Source organism: Lynx canadensis, chromosome E1 (genome assembly GCF_007474595.2).
Source record: "Lynx canadensis isolate LIC74 chromosome E1, mLynCan4.pri.v2, whole genome shotgun sequence".
NCBI lineage: Eukaryota > Metazoa > Chordata > Mammalia > Carnivora > Felidae > Lynx > Lynx canadensis.
The window spans coordinates 28,889,823-28,913,183 of NC_044316.2; the positions used below are offsets into that span (position 1 = coordinate 28,889,823).

General features: G+C 49.8%; 1 protein-coding gene across 5 annotated transcripts in view; it reads right to left on the reverse strand.

Annotated features, from left to right (window-relative positions):
* MSI2 (musashi RNA binding protein 2) overlaps positions 1-23,361 on the reverse strand; it is a 389,744-nt gene that overhangs the window by 245,982 nt on the left and 120,401 nt on the right. For all 5 annotated transcript variants that reach the window (XM_030296485.1, XM_030296484.1, XM_030296482.1 and 2 more), the window contains exon 6: positions 10,370-10,462. In XM_030296485.1, the coding sequence (XP_030152345.1) occupies positions 10,370-10,462 (93 nt within the window). The remainder of the gene's footprint in view (positions 1-10,369; positions 10,463-23,361) is intronic.

Consider the following 23,361-nt stretch of genomic DNA (forward strand, 5'->3'; position numbering starts at 1 on the left):
TGGCTGTGAGAGACCATCTGGGCCACAAAACCGAAAATAGTTATTATCCGGCCCTTCACAGAAAAAGTATGCCAACCCCTATGCTGAACAGAAGTAATTCTCAGTGTTTCTACCCAAGTATTCCTAATGGTCAAGTAAATTAGGGGACAGCCCAAATGACTGGGGACAGAGGCTAATGAAGCCAGCAGCTATCCTGAAATGTCTCCAAGTCTCACGGGTTTTCAAAAACAATTATGCAAATTTTGCATTCCGTGCCATAATATTTCTTCTAATATAATATGTTTAAAGCAAAACAACCATAAAGTCCTAGTTTCCTGGAAGGTGTGCCACAGTAATCCTACGGCACTGCACACTGCTGCTCGTGGGCACTGCATACACCTGAGGCAGGCGGCCCAGTGTGAGTGGCTCAGGTGGAACAGCAAACCCAGGTGGAACAGCAAACCCAGGACCTCTGCACCCTGGGCCTACTGCAATCCAGCTGAGGTGCCCTGAGCAGGTCATTTACACCCTCCCAACCTTCCTTTCCTAACTTTAATTTTTTTTTTTAATGTTTACTTATTTTTGAGAGACACACACACAGAGCGTGAGCAGGGGAGGGGCAGAGAGAGAAGAGACACAGAATCCAAAGCAGGCTCCAGGCTCCGAGCTGTCAGCACAGAGCCCGACGCGGGGCTCGAACCCACGAGCTGTGAGATCATGACCTGAGCCGAAGTCGGACACCCAACCGACTAAGCCACCCAGGCACCCCATTCCTTTCCTAACTTTAAAACGATGAAATCGTCCTACCTCATGGGGCTGTCTGGACAGATAGAAGTCAAAAGACACATGAAAGCTGTCAACAAACAGGAATCTCGGGATCTGAGCACAGCTGCCAACTTCGCTGGAACGAAGAAAAGCTATGACACCAAGAGATCCTCCTTTTTTTGCTACAAAAACACATATATCAAGGAAGGAAATGGGGGTGGTCTTTTTAAAAGATAAAAATCAAAAAAAATTTCTTCCCTATCAGCGAATTGGCCAAGTCTCTCTCAAACTCCTCCAGCAGGTGTCTGCCCGGTGCTCACCCTGCCCTCCACCCCTCCCTAAGAAAGCTGAGAAGCAGACCAGGAAGGCCACCTCTGGTCATCCCATAATCTTATTTAGATTTCCTGAAGTGAAAAGCCCCCTAAACCATTTTATTTCTTTCCAAATACTAACACTCTACAAACAATAAGCAAGTCTGAAGATATTTATCTCCTCTGCCAATTATAAAAGACAGTCGGGGAGGGCGGGGCTGGGGGCTGGGTGGTTCAGTCTGTTAAGCGTCCGACTTCAGCTCAGGTCATGATCTCGCTGTTCCCCAGTTCGAGCCCCGCTTCGGGCTCTGTGCTAACAGCTCAGAGCCTGGAGCCTGTTTCAGATTCTGTGTCTCCCTTTCTGTCTGTCTCTTCCGGACTTGCACCATGTCTCTCTCTCTCAAAAATAAATAAACATTAAAAAATTTTTTAATAAATAAATAAAATAAAAGACCATGAGCAAGCTCAACAACCAAAAATCTCTAATTCACAGAGAATCCGATGGCACAAATTGCATCTTCTGCAACAGACCACCTGAAAACTGACTTCCTGTAAACAAACCACTCTGCTGGGTTTTTTAATTGAATGAATGCCTTATTTTGCTCTTTAACTACAAGGAACTCACTTTTCCCTACACGGGGCAGAATTTTTTACTTTCAAGAGACGGAGAAATAATCCCCAAGTAGGAGCCCAAAGGGTCCTACACTCCAAGTCAACGAGGAGCGCTTGCCCCAGGCCTGCGGGTCTGTCGGGGGCGGGGGGGGGGGGCGCTCGGGGTCCTGCCTTCCACAGGCCAACAGCTTGTTTAACAACTTGCAGATCCTGTGCTGGCTCCTGCCCACAATGGCCTAGTGAAATCGGAAAGGCAGACTGTAAAAGGGTCTGAAGTAAGCGTTCTGGAACACACAGGAAGGAATATTTAAATCTGCCTGCAGGTGGTCAAAGAAGGCTTCAGCCCCTTTAAGAGTTTCAGGACAAGTGTCTCCACTTTTCTCGCCTCCCGTTTATTCAGGGCGACCAACTCATTCTGGTCTGTATGTCCTAGGTTCCTGGAAACTCGTGTCCTAGGCAAATCAGGACAGTTGGTCACCCTACTTTTATCCAGCCCTGCTCTTCTCCCTACCATCAGGGATAGGTCAACACTATTCATTGTTTGCCTGCAGCGTGTTGTGTTGCCTTCCATCTGCCTCGGGCCTCCCACCCCTCACTCGCAACAAGTAATCACCAACCCTTCCCAGTCACCGCCCCTCCATCCAGATTCTTCCATCCTGGAAACGTTCCCTGTCACACAAACGCCCCACGAGGAAGAAAGAAAGAACCGTCACCCAGGCTGCGGAAGGTATGTGGGCTCATGGCGAAACAAATCCCACTTTGCCAGGAACTCCACTCTAGGAGGACAACACCAAGTGGAGAAAAATGGAGACAAGGATATACAAATTCAATCTATCAAATCTATTTATTTTATGCAAAGTTTTCCCGGTGCTTATTAATGCCAGCTTTCCCTCTACCATTTAATCTCTGCTTCCATTTCATTCTTGGAGGCCTGTGATTATTCTAATTCAGCATTTGGATGACTTCATTTCCGCTCAAGTACACCCAGGTCAACTTGGATAGAAAAGAAAGAGGAGGAGAAGAAAAATAATCAGCTAAAAGCTATTAAATATCAGCCGTGTGCCTCATGATTGGTTTTAAAGGCAGTGGTGAGGTTAGCAACAGTCAGAAACTCAACCCTTCTGCCTCTTTCTGCATATTAACATTTTTCTGGGGCTCTCACTCCTATGGCTTCGAATGTAAATAAAGTGCCGATTGGCAGCCTGCTTTTAGCTAATTCACAAACACCAAGTCTGAATATACAGAGCTGTAAAAATTTAGAGGGTGGTAACTTGACAGATCCGGCCGTTCTACAGAGAGACCAATTCTCAGAGGACAAAAGAAGGGGGGAAAAAAAGGAGAAAGAAAGAGAAAAGAAAAGCATACGCGACCCATGTAATGGGGTATCCAATTGACGGGGTGGGGGGTAGGCAGGAATCTCCATATCAATGTTCACTCCACCAGACAATGGAATGCGGTTTCTATGCCAAGTCTAAATGAACTGAGCGTTCTCTCCCATAAGAACCACTCCTTGCACCCACTGGCACAAGCTTGAACCACGGTTTCTCAGACACTTGCCATTCCCACTGAAGTGCGTCCAGGGGGAGAAAGGCTTGCTTTCTCATGCTAACAACTCCATTGTAAGTGACGTCTTCAGAGGCTGCCAGGAGGGCTCCGGGAAGGTGAGCTGCTGGAGGTGCTTGAGACCCCTTCCCCTTTCACAGCCCCCCACCCCCATCCAGGGCTCATTAACCCCTTCCTGCCTGGCGCCTGGCCTTCCCCTTCTCCGGCCCCCTAGAAAAATTAAGTAAGGATGAACCAAGCGGGGAAGCACAGTTAAACAGCCAAACCGGAAAGTTCGGGCCTTGTGGCTCTACCTAACTACGCATATGAACCATGGAATTTGATTAGCATAATCTCAAAGTTTTCCCAGCTTGCTACCCAGAAGGCATCCTGTTTTTCTATTTGTGTATTTTAAAACACTGTTAACACAGCAATAATAATGTCTGTCTGATGCATTTGCCCAACAACGGCTGGCTATATTTTATACACTAAAAAGGAAATGTGAAGTTTTCCTAGAAACCTACTATTTCAGGAGCCCCTTTTTTAAGAGAGAGAAAAAGAGAGAGAGGGAGGGAGGGAAGGAGGAAAGGAGGAGGGAGGGAAGGAAGGAAGGAAGGGAGGGAAGGAGGGACGGAGGGAGGGAGGGAAGGAAGAAAGAATTTAGAAGTCAGATCGCAAGGTTGGAGTGCCCAATTTCTAACTCAACTCCTTCCACTGGCTGCAGCAGCAATCTAGCCACAGAGGAAAAAGTTCATCAGGAAAACACAAAGTTGTTTGTGTGGTAGGAGGGTTTACCTGCACAGCCCAAGGATCACATTACTTGTGGCTACTGCCTGTTTGCTTGCAGGCACCTGGCCTAGGAAGCCGAGGCAGGCAGACGAAGGCGGTTCTCCTGTTTGCTCACTTCGACTTTTTGCACTCAGCAGCTCTGCCAGGGGTCAGAGGGCAAATAAAGTCCCCTCCCCCATATGACACACTTCCGAAGGGAGAGACTGACACAAACCAGACAGAGAATTAATAAAACATGAGGACAGTGTTGGCCTTGTTCTGGGTTATTACAGGAAGAAAATTTAACACAAAAGTAGCCTTCAGCACGGCCGGCCAGGGAGGGGAGAGCAAACGGGGCCCTTCCTGGTCCACTCCGCGGCCATAATTCAAGAAGGCCTGAGCAACCTCAGGGCTCTCCAGAGCAAGGACGAGCAGAGGACAGGCGAGGCTGGGACGTGCCGGCCACTTTCCAGTGAGTCCACCCGGACAAACCACTTCAGAAAACAAACGCCTCCTGGGAGCTTTGGTGCCCACAAAGGACACACGGGGACTTTTGTTTTCCAGGCATGGTCTGAGAGAACCGCACGCCGCACGGAGCTCCATTTATCCACAACACACATTTGGAAGTGATAAAACATTACCTCAGAATCACAGTCCACCGTCAGGAATATGGTAAAGTTGCTTATTTATTTTCTCACAAATCTCTTGCCTTTCAAATTTCAAAGGCTTTATAATATTTTTGTGCTAGATCTTAACTCTCCTCACACATACTGTATCAAAAGGACTATCTGAGCAGCGGCCGTGAACATCCCACCTGCACGTAAAACCCGGAGCTAGAAAATAATAGGTGTCAAACCCTGCCTTAGAGCTCACTCTCCGACGATGCCACACACAAGCGGGATAAACGAAAAGATCCCATCATATTAAAAAGCCAATTCATTCTTGCTTTCAATTTTTTTTTTCTCCAAAAGCTTTCAAGCACTGTTCTCTGTTCACTCTCATAGGCCCACACACAACCCCGATCCAATAAAAGGACACCGAAGGCCCCCTTCCACCTCGCTTCCGCGGGGCTCCCCTCGGACGGGGCCTGAAGGGCTCTAGGTCTCCACGCCGTTTCCTTGAAGGCCTCTCCTGGCCATCCACCACAACAAGGGGCTGGCCCAGGAAGGGGTTAAAGCCCTCATGTCAAACCGCAAACTCGGGCACTGGCCCAGAAGGGACATGGGAACCGGGGCCTCCGAGTGATAAAGGCCGGATTGTAGCAGCCCACTGAATTGGAAATGACTTGTAGGCCTAATGAAACAGAACTTTGGCAGTAAAACAGAATGAAAGGAACCAGACAATAAAAGGCTGGAACAAAGGGTGCAGAGTCGCTTCGGCTTAGCAAAATAAGCTCACTTTGTTGGTGGGGAAAGCCAAAGCCGATTAGGATAAACCAACGACTGAGCGTAAGTCTTCCAAACTAATTACACAGTTCACCATGTGAAGTATAATTGGAAGCCTCCAGATGCGGGCTGCTTGGCTTTCACAGGAGTTACATAAAGTGAGAATTACCTAGCGAGCCCGGCACCGAGCAGCCCTATCATCGAGGTGAGCAGCTGAAAGGTGCAGATCTGCTCCATCCGGGACGAAGCCGAGAATTCATTAAGTTTAAAGGCCTCTTTTTGATCTCCAAAATCCTATAAGTGAGAATTTAAGAAACCGGTACTTGAAGGAGGGGCCGAAAGGGGAGAAGGAGGAAGCCCGCACACTCGGGGCTTCTTTGATCCCAGTGCTTTTTAATTACCAAACCGGGCTCTTCCGGACGGCTATGCAGGCAGAATGGCGGAGAACCCTGCGATCGACTGTCTGGGTCTGTACGTGCACCGCGAGAGCACCATTCATGTGCCACTTTCCGGAATAGTCTGTGTACATCATGCCTGTACATATGAAATCGTGAGCACAGATAACGTCCACCAGGAAACCTGAAGCAGTGAAATAAATTGCTGCACATCAACATTCTTGACAAATGGACAAAACCCGCTCCCTCCGAGTACAGGCTGTTTCGTGGCGAAGCAGGAGACGGGGGCTTACAAACAGCAAAGAAGAGGCTAGGTTGTACAAAAGTGACTGTCTGGGCTCTCCTCAGCATGGACTGTGTGATCTCAGACAACTCCCTGACCTTTCTCAACACCAGTGTGGCCATCTGCGTGATAGATATTCCACCTTTCTTGCTTGGACAGCCTTGAGAATCGAATTTTAGAAGGCATCAAACAGCTTAGCACAAAGCACACATCCCCTGAAGTCAGAAACATCAACTTGTAGTAAAAGAAGCTCTTGTAGTAAAATCTGAACTTCACAAATTCTGAGTCTTCGTTTAATTTAGATCAAGCACATGTAAAAAGGAGTTGGAAATACTCTACGGATCCCTAGATCTTACTCATAGGATGAAGATTCCGGTTTATAAATAGCAGCTTTTTCCAAATAGAGAATCCCTTCACTGTTCCTGCAACTTGAAGTCCAGAAATTAGCTCCACCACAGTTATGACTGTTTCACTTACTCTCTCACACTTGGTACTATTGAGAATATCTTGCTTTAGTTATGGTCTACAGATGCCTTATCTATCTATCCAGCCATATACCCTCCTATGTATGTTTATTTAAATACATTTTCTAGATTATTAAATTTGCAAGCTTGAAACCAACCTTAGGAATAACCTAGTTCAGGAGTTGGCAAATTATGACCCACGAGACCAATGCGGCCCACCGCCTGTATTTATAAATAAAGTTTTATTGGAACACAGCCACATCCAATTATGGATTGGCTATGGCTGCTTTCTCCACACAAGAGCAGAAGTAAATGTTTATAACAGAGACCCTATGCTCTGCAAAAGCCAAAAATATCTACTATCTGACCCTTCACAAGTTTTCCAATTCCTTCCCTTAGATAAGAACCTGAGGCCAGGAAAGAAATGGCCTGTTAAGGTGTCACAGTGGGGTCACTGCACAGTCAGGCCCACCATAAGCACTTTGGCTAGTTCTACCTTTACCTTTCTCTAATGACAGCCATCAGAACAGCTACCCAGGGGGCAAGGATGGCCATCCAAGGTAGCAGAATCCTTATGCCAATGGCCACCCTTCATAATCTCATCTTAAATATAAACAAGTAATGACATCCCTAACCAGGGGGGTGGGAGTAAATTTCTGGGAGGAGGTGGGAGAAAAGCACAAAAGGGTTTACAAACCTCCAATTTGAGTTATTTAAAGCTCCCGGTGTGGTGTTCTGCACCCACTCTACTTACAGTAATGACATATTTAAACTCCCTGAGCTCAGCCCCATGATAGCAGTCTCACCCATCTTGACTGCCACCTGAAATAAACAGTTGAAGCAGCTGCCACCTCAGGCACGATGGGAAGGGTGACAGGAGTGAGGAATGACAGTGAGGGAAACCTAAAACGCGGGTGGCAAATCCTGAACGGAGGCCTGGGAGGATGGAAAGTTCTGGACATGGAAGAAGAGAAAGTAGGGTGTTTGGGATTTTTTTTTTTTTTCTTCTGGCTGCTATCCTGCCTTACCTGGGCGACCTTTATTGAGACCCAACCTCCCTGGCCCTTATTGTTCACCTTCGTCAAAGGACTGGACGACACCAAAATCCACCATGCAGGTAAAAGCAGGCGACGAATGTCCAGTTGCCAGCACTGTCCCAGGACCACAGGGGGTCATGGTCTTTTCCTTTCTTTTGCATCCTCCCCACCCCAAGTCCATCCTGCGGATTGATCCGAGGTTGGAACAGGACCCAAAGTTCAGGTTCTGCTATCGGACAGGCCTGGAGGGGAAGTCTGCGTCCCACACTACCTTTCAAGGGTGACCACGGTAGCCTCCCAGAGAAGAATTCAACGAGATAATATAAGTCAACGGCCTGACCCAGCACCCAGCGCTTAGTACGGAATCACTAACACCACACCTCGCAGTTAACCAACTAAAAAGAGCCCCAAACCCCTTTACGGCCGGGAATGTGCACAAGTGTGTGAGTCTACTTCATACAGGCGTGTGTGTGTGTTCTGTTTTCTTCACCCAGAACATAAACTACCGAAGGGTAGAGTCACTTTGTCACTTTGCCGCTGGATTTACTTAGCGCCTTAAGGCCCAGTGGCGGGGTCTCTTCTCTTTGGATCAGTCTGGATTCAGATGAATTACACCAGAATCCTGAGAGGTGGTGGGTGGGCCCTGCCCAAGGGGCCACAAACATAACACCGGCCACCAGCAAGAGGAGGAATAAACCCCTCTGAAGACAGACCCAGACAATACACAGAGCACGTGCATGAAACAAGCTACAAAAATAGGAGCACAGACAACGTTACGGTTCTGAGACATTCAAAAGTCTCCTTAGTCCTTTAATGACACACCTGATAAGTTTACACAGCCTGCTGGACTCTACAAATGTTACTGCTAAAATGAACTGAGCAGCTCCAGACCCAGTGCGGGCCACGCCAGGGAAGACGGTCTGTGAATGCCTCCGTGACAACGGACAACCGTTCTCAGGGCAGGGGTGGTCGCTGCCCTGGGCCCGGCCAAAGCTCACAGAGCCTCCCACTGCTGGCAAACTGGTCCCAACCAGTAAGTGTTAATGAAAAAAGGCACGAAGTCAGAAGAGAAAGGGGGAAGCGAGAGAGAAGCCGGAGGCGGGAACGTGCGGAGAGGTGTTGCAGGTACCGGCCTGTTTGGGAAACTCTCACAGCCCATGTGGGCAGCACCAGCTTCCCTGACACCCACGAACAGGCCCACGAGATTCCAATGCAGGTTATGGCTCAAGCAAGAAACCCCGCCTGCAAACACGTCTGCAAACACTACCCCCCCCCCCCACCCCCGGGCCTGGTTGTAACAGCAGAACTGGAGCGAAGGGGCTCACTCTCCCGAGCCTTCCATTACCCAAGCTGGACCTGTCTCATTTAATTACTTCCAACCTCTCTCCAGAGGCAGGGTGGGGCTGGGCGATGCAAAAATCCCCCCCCCACAACCGCCTCCCTGGCGCTTTAAATATGTCTTGAAGAGAAAGTACACGGTCACCACCACACTCAGCTATTCTCTGAAACCGGCCAGAATGAATCAGCCCCCAACGGGCAAGGCGAGGCAGGGCCACGGGGACGGCGTCTTTCACAACCGACCTGGAAGGGCAGTTAAGTGCCACTCTGAATGCAAGGCCAGCCCGGAGGAGGCTGCTTTCTCTTTGTTGCGTGTCTCCCATCCGTGCAGAAATTGACTATTACCAAAGGCAGGAAAATCTCCTTTTGGAGGCTAAATAGCAGTCACGGCACTCCTCCGAGACGAGAGCTCACAACAGGACACGCCTGGGGACAGGGTCACAGCGGCCCATCGCCTTGGGCAAATAAATAAAAGCACAGAACCTTCGGACCAGTCGGCAGTCGGCAGTGCCTTATACCACCTAGGGCAAGCACGACAGCCGCACAGGGGGAACTGAGTGACAACGCTTAGGACAAGCGCACAGTGTCTTCTCGGGACGCAGTCCTCTGGGGACACAGGCCTGTGCAGACCACCCCACACCCGGGCTCCCAGGACAACATCCACGACTGCTCAAAGATGAGGGAAGCAGAGGGCCGGCCCAGCCACTGCCAGCCTCCTGGGACACAGCAGCCAGAGGACGGGTGTCACACAAAGCCAGCAGGGCCAGTCTCCCCACAGGCTGCCATGCTGGAGCCCTGGAACAACGTTACTTTCCAAAGCCCCAGCTCCCCCGCCAACCAAAAAGAGGCTGAATTAAGCACATCACCCATGGTTACCTGTCCTGTCTGTCTGTCTGACTCTGTATAACCCGCACACTCTCACCCTCCGTTTCCTGACTGACTGGGAGGATTGTGTGTTGCTCCCAGCCTGTTCCAGCAGCAGAGCCCAGGGGATAATTTTACTTCTGTCTCACATACTTTCTGACAGGTACAGTCCCAAGCATCTTTCCCGAGTCTCCGTGGGCATCTGACAGGGGAAGGTTCAGCCACCAAAGGCCCCCGGGAGCTTCCTCTCTTAATGCATCTTCCAGAAAGGCACAGAAGGAAGCCCAGCATCGACTCACAGGCCTCTAGCAGCTTCCGTGGGAGCTCCTGTCCTGTGAGTCACAGCCCCGCATCCCTCCCCAGCCACTGCCACCACCAGCTCCCAGCCCAGGCCCCATGTGGTCACCAAATGGCAGCAGAACCCCACTGAAAGGCTGCTCTGTCTGTCTGTTCCTGCAGGCACGCGGGGCACCGTGCCGACCACAAGCCGGACTCCTCCATGTCAGCTCCTGACAGATTTCACTTAAATCTTGACAACCAAGTTCAAGGACAAGGTTCTCGAGGACGCAGCTGCGGCAAAGGGGGGGGGGGGGGGGGCACGGCAGCCAGCCCCACGCACCACTTACCTTGCCAAACTGCTCAAAGTACTGTTTTACATCCTCCACCACCGTGTTCGCAGATAATCCGCCTACGAATATTTTCTTTGTTCTTGTGACCATCTGCAAGAAACGACACGAGGAGGGCATGGGTTAACCAGGTTATCTGAAGCAACGCTCGCCAAGATGCTGAAACAAGCCGCTTTCCACGTTTCTCTAGGAAGGCAATTCTAGATAAATTTGCGCTGCGAGGAGCGGGCCCTGCAGACATCTCAGAATGCTGGAGACAGCCACTCTGGATTTCTCAGGCCTTCAGCCCACAATCCACGAGCTTGAGTTGCATACAGACACAGAGTGGACCTTGGAACCTCTTCGGCCATGACACGACGCTTCATTCGGATTTCCAGCGCAAAGAGAAAAGCGGCACGTTCAAAGCTATTTCGAACCTGAGACATGTGAACAGAATTACATGCATAAAAACCTGTGGCCCAGAAAGTGCCATAAACTTTGTCAAGAAGAAACTGACATGTCATCCAAATGTACGGGTGGGCTGTCTACATGGAGCCGTCCCGGATGCTGGTTTGTGTCCGCCAACAAGACGGAGGCTGACCTCCCACTCAAGGGTCACTCTCCAAGTGACCTCATTGGGCCATTGGGCCTCATTCTCCTTTCCCCTCTCGATTCCGCCATTATCCACCCTGATTCACCCTACACTCAGTCAAGGCCAGCCAATCCCCAGGTATCCAACCCTTTGTCCACACCAATCCTTCTCCCTTGAATGCTTCCCCATGCCTAAGTCTCCCATGGCAAGTTGTCACCATCCCGCAAGACCCAATGACCTTCTCCAAAATGCAAGCTATCTATATAGTCGCCACATCCAGAAGCTGTCCCTATCTCTTCCAGAACCCTAACACTGCATCCGCCAGTCCCAGCACCCACTTCTTCCCACCTAGAGCAGAAATCATTGATAATCCTGGCTTTGTTACTTTTCCCCCCAGACTGGGAATTCCCGATTCTTCTCGGTACCCTCCACGATGCCAAGTCCACGGCCAGGCACACGGAAGCCCACACCAAAATGGTGGACGCGAAAACAAACGCATGTGGTCGTGTTTCAGAATTCCACCAGTTCCAATGCAAAGGGAAAAGCTTCAGAATACAAACGGTTCAGAGAAGGAGCCAGATATAGGTAGGCGCCAAAAGTGAAACAAGAAAATAAATGTTATTCTGAACACCAAGCTTACACTGTATGTGTGTGTGTGTGTGTGTGTGTGTGTGTGTGTGTTTTAATGTGACATAAAACATTTTTTATTTAAATGTTCAATAAAAAAATGTTCAACCTCAGTGGGTACAGGGTCTCACCAATTTGGCTGCGTATGGTAAAAGCCCAACGTCTTAACCTGATGGGAGAAGTTCTATCACAATGCACATGTGTATCAAATCACAATGTTTGCACACTTTTGTCAGGGACACCTCGATAAAGCTGAGGGAAAAATGTCTGATGAGACCATTCAAATAAAAGCATGACAGGGGCGCCTGGGTGGCTCAGTAGGTTAAGTGGCCGACTTCGGCTCAGGTCATGATCTCGCGGTCCATGGGTTCAGGCCCCGCATCGGGCTCTGTGCTGACAGCTCAGGGCCTGGAGTCTGTTTCAGATTCTGTGTCTCCCTCTTTCTCTGACCCTCCCCTGTTCATGCTCTCTCTCTCTCTGTCTCAAAAATAAATAAATGTTAAAAAAAAAAAGTTAAAAAAAAAAAAAAAGCATGACTGAAGGGGCACCTAGGTGGCTCAGTCAGCTGAGCGTCCAACTCCTGATTTCGGCTCAGGTCGTGATCCCAGGGTCATGCGATCAAGCCCCGCTCCAGACTCCATGCTAAGCGGGGAGCCTGCTTGGGATTCTCTCACTTTGTCTCTCTCTCCTTCTGCCTCTCCTCCACGTGCCTTTTTTCTCTATCTCAAATAAATATTCAAAAGTGAATAAAAGCATGACTGAAAACCCAAAATAAGTGAACAAGACAAAGCTCAGAATGGTTTTTAAAAATTCACAGTGGCATGTATGTTTATTACAACTCCATGGAGAGTGCCTAAATACGGGGGCCACGGCTGCCAGGATTCCCACTGTCCCCAAGGCAGAGACACACTGGCCGAGGGAATGTACCAACCAAACGGTTTCCTACAAGAGTGCCCTGGCCGGAGCACCTGGGTGGCTCAGAGCGGGTTGAGCATCTGACTTCGGCCCAGGTCACGATGTAGCAGTTCGTGAGTTCGAGCTCCACATCGGGCTCGCTGCTGTCAGCCTGTCAGCGCAGAGCCCGCTTCAGAGCCTCTGTCCCCCTCTCTGCCTCTCCCCTACCTGTGCCATCCCCAAAATAAATGTAATAAAGAAATAAAGAAATAAGAGTGCCGTGGCCGAGTGGTTAGTGGCAGGCTGTGTGCTGAGGAGTGCCCCCCAGAGGTTTCGGCCCCACGCTCTGCACTGTGAAGTCCTGGACCACCAAGCCCACCTAACCCCAAACTCCCATCAATCAGGAAGCACGATGGCCACGAAAGGAGACTCTCAGACTTCAAGGAGCGCACACTTTGGCTTAGAGGCTTCCGGAAGGGACGTGTGCCACCACAGCCCGTTGACTGAGCCCCATCTGGAACGTCCTTGTAGTGGACATGCTGCACTATTTTAAGAGGACATTGTCCTAGCAATGCCACGCACTTCCTGTTGGCTGTGAGAGCCAGGCGGCGGTTGCATGTGCGTTCAAAGCTGTGATTTATCGCTTTTCGGCTCTCTTCAGATGAACGGGAGACGAGAGAAGATAAGGCACACGAGAAGACGATCCCACCCGCACCCAGTACCAACTCCAAGAACCTCTTGTTAACACCTTATTCTGCTCCCTCCGGTGGAGGTCACCTCCCCGTGACATTCTCAGTCCCTCTCCAGATGGACATCTCTCTCTACACTCACTGACCGCCAGCTTTTGCCACCTACTTTTCTTAACGTGTGCACTCAACAGACACATGAAGTGCTAGGTGTGGGAGCCCACGTTCCAATACAACGTGTAATTTAATCCACTATAAAATGGAGATATAATAATTAGCCTACCACGCGAGGTTCCTATTAGGACTAAATTAAATAACATATGCCAAAGTGTCTAGCAGGACACCAGGCAGATGCTAGATAAGTGGTCACCGTAACTGAATCCAAAGTCAATTACTAAATTCATCCTTCAAGCTCAGAATAGATGTGCGGCAGAAAGACACCTTGCACAAAGATCTTTGATAAATCCACTCTCGGTGCCCCCGTCCTCTTCCACTGTAATTTCAAAACCGTTTTCCTGCATCTCTACGTGATTTCGGATGGGCAGGGACTCCCAATAGTTTCACTTCAGATTTTTCATTCTTTTTTTTTTTCTTTTTTTTCCCACCCAGCCAAGTAATTAAATATCTATAAAAAACACTAATCTGACCCACAAACATGCACTAATGGTGTTCTGAACTTGAAGAAACTCTGGAGAAGCATTCCATAAAATGAACCCCATGGTCCCATTTACAATTGTTTAGAGCCAGGTGGGTACAGAGCAGGCCCTATTTATATTCCAAATGTTCACATGGACCCAGATAATTAAACGAGTAACATGTCTTCATTCCAAATAACAGAAGTCAACAGAATGTTCATTCCCCAGTAACCGGTTGAGTGAAAAGGTCCCCTCTTACACCCTCTATTGCTGCTCAACAGCAGTAAACCTATCAAGCCAGAGCCCTAAACACTGGGGCAGACACCCAGCTATAAATCTGCACGGTCCAAAAAAAGTCTTTAAAATACTTTTTTTTAGGAGGATGAGAAATCCCAGGCCCCAGACACTGCGCCCAAGTGTCCGAAGTTACTAAAACATCCTCTCCAGGAACCGGCTCAGATACAGTGATGGATCCCACTCTTCAGCAAACACTAAAAGGAAACTGGTTTAATCAAAACCTTCCAGACGTGAAAAGGCCAGTGGGAAGATGTGTAACACTCGGTTAGCTGCTCACCAATGGCTTGGCTTCAGGAGAGGAGGGCATGGCTTGGGGGCGGGGGGGCTGGCAGGGGACGACAGGGCTCTGCACGGTGACCTCTCCCGCTAGGGGCACACTGGGGGAAATAGGAGTGATTTACTTTGGGAATCCTGATGGCATCACTGCTAAATGTACTGTGCACTGCTCGATGATTTGCATTCTGAAGAGGGACACTGGAGCCAGGCAGAGGACTCTAGAATCACACATTCTTCCCTCTGTTTCCCTTCTACCTACTGAGGAGGGCTGGACGGGGATGTGGCTGCATGTTGTGCCTGGGCTCTCAGTGGGACTAAACGGAGGTCCTCAAATTCCCATCGATTATCAAAGTTTCTGTGTCCGAGTGTGCACGCGGGCATGCCTGTGTGCGTGTAAGCATCTGGGGGAACTCTCTAGTCCCGAGACCCTTAGTCTTGGCTTCTACTCGCCCCAGGAACCAATCAGCATCCCCAGAACTTTAACCCTCTTCTGCAACAGCGAGCAGGACAAGTTACCCACTAGTCTCCCTGACTCTATAATCCTTTGCATTATAAAAAGTCCTCTCTGCCCGTAGTGGAGAGAGCCACCTGTGTTTTCTTCCTGTGCCAGGCCCTTCGGGTAACTGTTTCCTAACCCACAGCCTTCACACCAAGACAGTACTTAACCACACAAAGCAAAGGAAGATGGCCCCCACATACCGAAATGCTGAGGCGGCCCCGGGCGGCCCCCACAGCACACCCAAATGGAACGAGCCACTCATCTGTTCCAGAGAGAGGGTTCACTCCAAAATCCACTAGGCAAGTGATCTTAAGTGTCCTTTCCATGGAGCTTTTGGTGGAAGGGTTGCAGAAAACACTTTGTATGCGAATGCTTTCCACTCTTTGAGACACTAGAAACCCACCAAGAGCCCTGCACCCCTTGTTGACAGCCACCTCCCTCAACAGATGCCCTTAATTTTATAATCTAGGGCGGCACTCTGGGAAGTGGGGTGTGTGTGTGTGTGTGTGTGTGTGTGTGTGTGTGTAGCAAGAGGTGGGGGGAGTATTCAGGCTCTCACAAATCATTGCTGCACATTCTGCATCTAGACCCGTAATTTAACTAAACACCACTGCTCTCCACACCTCTTGGCTCCACAAAGAAAACCCCAGCACCCATTCCAGTTTGGAAAATTGCTGTTTACACATCAGAACTGGCCAAAGCCAGCTGCTAACCAGAGCTGCAAAGAACACTCCACCTTCCTGCTTCTAACCAGAGCTCCTTTTTTTTTTTCTAAAAAAAATCCCTTTAAAAAACTAGGTTTGCATCTGAAATGGTCACTCAGAGTGGGGCCAGCGGTTGTATTTTTAAAAAATTTTTTAACGTTTATTTATTATTGGGAGACAGAGAGACACAGAGAGTGAGCAGGGGAGGGGCAGAGAGAGGGGGAAACACAGAATCCGAAGCAGGCTCCAGACTCCGAGCTGTCAGCACAGAGCCCGACATGGGGCTCGAACTCACAAACTGTGAGATCGCGACCTGAGCTGGAGTTGGTCGCCCAACCAACTGAGCCACCCAGGCGCCCAACCCACTGGTTGTAGTTTTGTAAAAGAGGATAAAGCAGATGAGTGAGAGAGAGAGGAGAGGGAGAGAGAGAGAGAGAGAGAGAGAGAGAGAGAGAGAGAGAGTGTGTGTGTGTGTGTGTGTGTGTTAAAAGCAGAAGGTGGGGGTACTAGAAAAATTACTTTGAAGAATAAGATTGACGGGGAACACTTAGCTCCAAGAGCTTTGCCTCAAAGATATTTATTAGTTGTCACACAGGAAAACAACAATAACTGCAAATGTTTCTCATCCGGACAGATGCATGGAAAGGCAGGAAGTGGCTCTGGAGAGGCTTGAATGGGTAGGAGAGAAGCCCAAGGAAATTAAGTCAGCTCTTGCCATCACCATGTTCCTGCAAAGAGCTCAAATTCCCTCTTTGGTTAAAAACATGAGCCATCTTCACTGCCCAAGAGCGCAGGCTGGTTCACAGAAGCTCTCTCATCTGTGGGAGTCCCAAGGGGGAGACAGCCCAGGGAAGATGAGAGAACAGTGGTGCCAGGCAGGATTTTGCAAACCTGTCACCCCCGTTGTGCAGATGGAAAAATCAAGTCCCAGCAAGGTGGCTCAGGTGTTGGTTAAAGGGAAGGCGAAGTGACACGGGAGAACGGACATGCCGACAGATACTATACAATTCCATCCCAGCGTCTGAAACTGGTGAGCACTTTGTTCTTCAGATTCTAGGATAAAACTGTGCGTTATAATCAACTGCGTGTCGGTTCTCTGCATCTGAGAATTAAGCTCAATCTCTGTACGGCAAAGAAGCTATCGAAGGGCTAACTGGAGTCCCCGAAGTCCTGAACTCCACATCCCCACTCCACAGGGAGTTTCCTCCGAGGAACGTGCCCTCTAAAATCCCCAAGTTCCCCCAATATTTTTTTCCATCCTTCCCTCCTCCCTCTAACACTCCTGCTACCAGCTCCATCCTATCTGAATCCGGTGGCAAAACTCACTTAGCAGACAAAACCAGAACCCAGGTCAGGTACCAGTATCTTCTCCAAATGATTCTCCAATCACATGTGGAGAAAGACCGTAGTGGGCTGACCACTAGGCCCACCTAGCTCTTCAGAAACAGAGCTTTTTCAGATGTAATCGGTTAAGGATCTTGAAAGGAAATCGTCGTGGGAATAGGGTGGGCCCCAAATCCAATGACTGGGGTCCTGACACAGAAAGGCCATGAGAAGATGGAGCCAGAGAATAAAGCGACACACCTACAAACCAAGGGACACCAAGAGTTGCCGGCAGCTACCGGAACGGAGGAGAGGCATGGATGGTGCCTCAGAGTCTCCAGAAGGAACGAGCCCTGCCGAGCCCTGATTAAAGATGTCTAGACTCCCGAACTGGGAGGAGAAGACACTTCTTTCCTTCAATCCACCCAGGCTGTGTTAGTTTGTTCCGGAAGCCCCAAGAAATGGATATGAAGGACACTACAGCCCTGGTCTTGCCTTTTCTTGGTGACCGTGGAGCCGGAGTCCACGTGGAAGCTCTGCCATCATGGAGGAGGAGGACGCTGCACCGACAGGTGTGACAGTCTACACCTGCCCTCCCACGGAAGGCAGGCCACACTCATCACGCTCAGCGTTGAGCCTGCTGGGGACTCCCTCCCTGCCCCTCTCTCTGCCCCTCCCCGGATCGCACTCTCTGGCGTGTGCGTGCTCACTCACTCTCTCTCAAAATAAATATTGTTAAAAAACAAAAAAGCAAAATAAAATAAAGTTTTAAAAGGACGAATGGATGAATTAAGTTGTGATATATCCGTGTAACGGAATATTATTCGGCCACCAAAAGGAACGAAATACTGGCACACGCTACAACGTGGATGAGCCTTGAAAACATGGCACTAAGCGAGAGGGGCCAGTCATGAAAGGCCACACGTAGTGTAGGATTCCGTTCGCATGAAGGTTCATAACAGGGGACGCTACAGAGACAGAAGTACATTAGTGGTTGCTCAGGGCTACGGGAGAGGGGACAATGATGGTTATCAAGAATACGGGGTTTCTTTCTGAGGTGATGATAAGGTCCCAAAATTGATTGTGGAGATTGCACACGTATCTGTGCTACACTAACAAACACTGAACTGCCTCTTAAATGGGTGAATCGTACGGCATATGAATTATATCTCAATAAAGCTGTTCTTTTTTTTTTTTCTTGTCCAAGACAGGCCAAAAAGATCCCTAAATCAAGAGTCTGACTGCAAAAAGAGCTTAAAATAAACCCAAGTGCCGAAGAAAGTATGCTCTCCCCGGCTGCTTCATCCACCAGCTAATTCCACATGCTTTGATTCACCCCTGGTTGACCACTGGACAAAGGTGTAACAATATTTGATGTTGCCAACTGCAGAAATTAATTGAACTTCAGAGGAAACTAATTATAAATATAACCCCAAATGTTTCTCAGAGCTCTCTCTCGAGCTCTCTCTCCCCATCTACAGCTATTAGCCGGAGACCAGTAGGGTTCACGCTACCATTTGGCACTCCCCCTAAATAGCTTTAAAATTGGAAGGAAAAAAAAAAAATAGCCTTCATCTATATGGGGCCGGAATATAATTTACACACAATTATCCAACATAGTCAGGTTACAACATTACCTCTGATTAAAACAACAGTAACTCACCTAAAGGAGAACGTGATCTTGTAATGAAATGATCAGCTTGCTCCCGCGGCCTCCCCACCTCCAGCTCGGGGTGTTCTGCCTGGCTCCCTCCGAGGCTAATTTAAAAATGCTACTTCCTCTTACCCTTAGGGGGAAAAGCTTCAGCCCGCTTGGGTGACCTGTCTACAGATTGGTATCAGAGAGTAATATCCTAGACGGAGCACTCCGACCGGGGGCTCCGGGAGGTAAGAGAAAAAGGGGCAGAGATGGAGTGTTGCCTGGGAAGTGACAGGAAATTAAGGATCACGAGCCACACGTCAACTGCTGCTGAGCGAGGTGGCTGGCTGGCCATCACCCCAATCCCAGGCACCCAAGCTGTTCCGCATCCACAGGTAGTTTCTCGGTCACTCGGTCCTTCTCGGAGCCCCCACCCCCGAATACTAGCCACAGAGTGAGTCACGGGAGGCCCCGACAACACTCTCCAGTGTTGTAATGATTGCCGATACGTAGATGCAATTAAAACCCATAATCTTTTACAGCAGCGGTATTAAGCGAAATTAAGTAAGTACCCTTTACTGTTACTGAATTTGCAAGGAAGCCATGCATTTCTGCATACCAAAGAGGCGCCTCCAAAGTCCCGGCAAGGCAGCCAATGCAGATTCTTAATAAACCTCAGAAAGAGGTGGGGAAGAAGGGCCAGCCAGGATGGCTGGTGTGAACGCAGTTCCTTCCACGGGTGCCTGTCACTCCCACCGTGGAGTCTGGCAGAATTCTCCTGAAGACCTGGAGGATGCCTCACTGCGGGGCAGGGCCCTGGAAAAGCTGACGCCGATGGTCAGGGGGCCCCACGGCTAAAGCAGAGGTCCAAGGTGATCCGGCCTACGGCAGTGCTCCAAACGAAACAACGACAATAACTTTTAAACATGTTCTCTCTGTCCACCTGCTTGCATTTTCAGGCACACCTGTGTAGACGGAGGCAGACGAAATAACCACCCTGGTGGGTGAGATGAGATTAGGTCAACTCTCTTAACAGTTCTGGTCCTCACATATCGCCCTGAAAAATGGGCCTAAAAGCCTGGCCTGGGTAACATAAACTGAGGCAGCAAATGTGGAATTAGAACTCCAAGAAGGCCGCCCACAGGAGTTCCTACACCCTCCAAGAAGGGCAGGAAGGAAAGCCTGGCCTCGGAGCCCAGGCCTCTAACACCAACCCTTCTCGGGGTTTCTCTCCAGCTCCAGCCTCCCCGGTGCCTACATGCAGGCCAAGAGGCGCCCGAGGCCCGTCTCGAGGCCCCGGGGGGGATGTGCTCTGCGCACCCCTTCCTACTTCCCAAACTGCTCCCTCCCTAAAACATCTCAGGTCACCCGGGTAGCAACCACCAGAGAGACGTTTTTTTCTCCAAAGAAGTTTGGTGCTTCCAAGTTTGCTGGAACCAGAAGTAAACACCCACTCCTCGCCCGGCCGCCTCAGGGAGCCCTGCCTCCTCCACAGGGCGCTTCGGAAACCTCTAGGGACAGGCTGAAGAGCCAAGTCAGAAAGCACGGTCAGATGCTTGGTTGAGGAAAAGCAAGCTTCGGAGGGTACTCTGCATTCTGCATTCTGGGAAGGACTGCCCGAGACAGAGAAACTTCTAGAACCCACCCCGGTGAGACATGACAGCAACAACTACACGGCTCTTCTCAGGAGGGAAAGCATTAAAAACTTTGCTGGCAGGCAGGCTCTGAAGCCAAGGCAGCCCATCCCCCAAACCCTCCAGTTGATTTCTTGAAAGGAACAAATGGCAGCCTTAACCCTTAGCCTTGATTACCTTCATTAGCATATTTTAGATGCACGGCAATCAGTTCTTGATGAGCAAGTTTCACCTAATCCACGGAGCTGGGCCAGGCTGCAGGTAGCACCGGGTGCTCGACCCAGCAGCGCCTCAGAATCTCCCGGGGTGTCTTGTAAACCTAGCGATACCGGCCCCGCCCTCGGGATGCCGATCTCATTGGTCCGCGGTGAGGCCTGGGTAGTTTTTAAACACTCTCCAGAAGATTCTACTGTGCCGGCAGGGCTCTAAGGAGAAGCCGCTGGAAGCTGGGAGCACTGGCTTGAGTCCCAACTCAGCCACTTCCTTAGTGTAATTGTAGGCAAGCCATGTGTAAAGTGGGGGCAATAGCTACATGCCCCAGAGCCGCGATAGGCCCTGCAAGACGGAAGTGTGTGAACTTCCTGGCGCATAGTAGGTTCTCAAAAGATGACTGCTGAATTACAGGAGAGGGACACCAGAGACCAAAGGGTATAAGAAGACACTGTAGAGAACGGTCCCTGGTGGCAAGACATCCTCATTCATTCATTCTGTCATCAAAGGTGTTTTTGAGGACCTGCTGTGTGCCAATCATTGTGCCAGGCTCTGTGCATGTGAAGTCTGCTCTGAAGATGCTTCCTGTCAAGTAAGAGGCTGTGTTACGGTAGCAAGGTGGGGCTTTGGGAGCACAGGGCCGGGCAGGACTTGAGGCCTGAAGGTCAGCAGCCGGGAGCCAGGACAGAAAGGGGAGGAGGACCTACCCGGCGGGAGCAGCAACATCTTCAACATTCACCACAGGGCTGCAAGCGGACCTGAGCGACTACGGCCAAGGTGGCAACGGAATGCAGGGACGAGAGGGGCCAGGCCGGACAGGGAAGGCCCCACAGGCCAGAGGCTGAAACAGGGAAGCCACTCTTCGCTCAGGCTGCGAAAGAGGGGCTGGGTCATTTAATGCTAGGTGTTGGCAAGGAGGCCTGGGCAAGAGTGAGAAGAAAAGCAAGCACCAGAAGAAAGGCACCGAGACACCAGTCCTAGTGCCCAGGGTGGGCCTGGGATCAGTTTCCCACCAGAAGGTCCCTCCCTGCTCCACCATTACACTATTCCGGAGACACCGGGGCTGGGGCAGGTGGGGGCGGGGTGGGGGGCAGGTGCGGGAGGCATCAGGAGAGATAAGCACATTGCACCCTTGGCATGGTCGTCTTTGGAAACACACTTTGCCATCTGTTAGGTCATAAATTTTACTTGTCAAGAAAAAGAAAGTCAAATCTGCCCCCTCCCCCAGGATGTGCTGATCTGGCCCCTGCCAGTTGCCACAAGTAACTTCCTTTGAGGGCAAAGGGGGAGCCAAGGAGCGTTTGCAGTGAAAGAGAGAAGCGGAGATAATTATGAGCAAGGCTTTCGGCCATTTATTAAATGTTACCCCTAAAGGAATGGAAGGGGATCTTTCCAAATCCAACAGGGTTTTGGTGGCTGAAAAGAGCATCAGATGTGGAGATTCTGGATGGGAGGGCCAGGTTCCAACCCCAGCACCCTGAGCCAGCCACGTGATACTGTCCAAAGAAAAGCAATCCAGGAAGCTCAATCACATGTGTACTATGTGGCCCCGACCCTGACTGAGCTTCTCTGAACCTGGGTTTCTCCTTCTACAAAATGAGATTAGAAGAGTTAACAGGTGGGCCCCTGGGTGGCTCAGCCGGTTAAACTTCCGACTTCAGCTCAGGTCACCATCTCACAGCTCTCGGGTTCCAGCCCCGCGTCGGGCTCTGTGCTGACAGCTCAGAGCCTGGAGCCTGCTTCGGATTCTGTGTCTCCCTCTCTCTCTGCCCCTTCCCTGCTTGTGCTCTGTCTCCTCTCTCTCTCTCTTTCTCAAAAATAAATAAACATTAAAATTTTTTTTTTGTTTAAAAAGAGTTAACACGTGAAACGTGTTTAGCATGGGACAGAATGACAGGCACATAAAAGTTCCTCTTCCCCTCCCCGCCTGTCACTTCACCTTTATCTGTGCGGCTGTGAGTGGGGATCGAACCTTCCCTGACTGTCCCTAGAGACTACACAACAGACAGAAAAGCACTTGCAAAAGGCATGAAGCATACTCTGCAAACCTAATGACTAATTACGATGGATTCTTTATCTCTCTGATTCCGCCCACCTCCAACGCTGACCCTGGGCAACCACGGTTCTCCAAGGGCTGATGATGCTCCAGCAAAAAGGATGCCATCTCAATGCAAAGCAATGTCTTTATCTGCCTTGCCCCAGACAGCCCCTTACCCTACCAAGAGTAACAGACTATTCCACACAGGAAGGTCATTCTCTGTAAGAGACAAAACTGACCATGCCTCAGAGGTAATATTTCTCTGCTACACCCATATCCTAATATGTCTGTGCTCTCCTCCTGCCAGGAACATATTTCTATAAATCCTCACATAACAGAAAACTTTATTTTCCAGAGGGACAAGCGAGGGGGGGGGAAGGAAACAACATTCGCAGCAAAAACATCACCAGTCAAACTGAACGCAGTCTGCCAGGAACTTTACTAAATGTGTAGTGTTACAGATGTTTTATAGTCATGTTGTCTGTTCTATTTAAAACCCTTGCGCTAGGCCAACCAAACAATGGAAAAGAGAGAAAGAAAAAGATATGTTCCCCAGCGTGCCCAACCCAGCTAACTGGTCTGGGCTGGATGTTTATTGAGGCAAAGAGGTAACTGGGGACCTGTAGCTGTCAGCCAAAACGTGGAGGGCTCATTTCGTAGTTCACTCTGGAGAGCTGTCAAATCAGCCACACGGCCCAGCAAATGGCACACGGTCTCTCGGAAGGGCACTTCATCCTGGAAGACCAGGGTCTTCTATGGGAAAATTGCTCTGCACCTGGCAAGCGCTTAATAAAATCTAGTTCCCTTCCCTCAAGGAAGAACAATCTGCCCAGTTAAACCTCATTTGTCCAACAACACTCATTCATTCCCCTCCACAAACATTTGTTCAGTGCCTGCTATGAAAAAGGTACTGAGCTAGCCAATCCTCTGTGGTCAGGAAGACTCCCCAACCCCCTCCC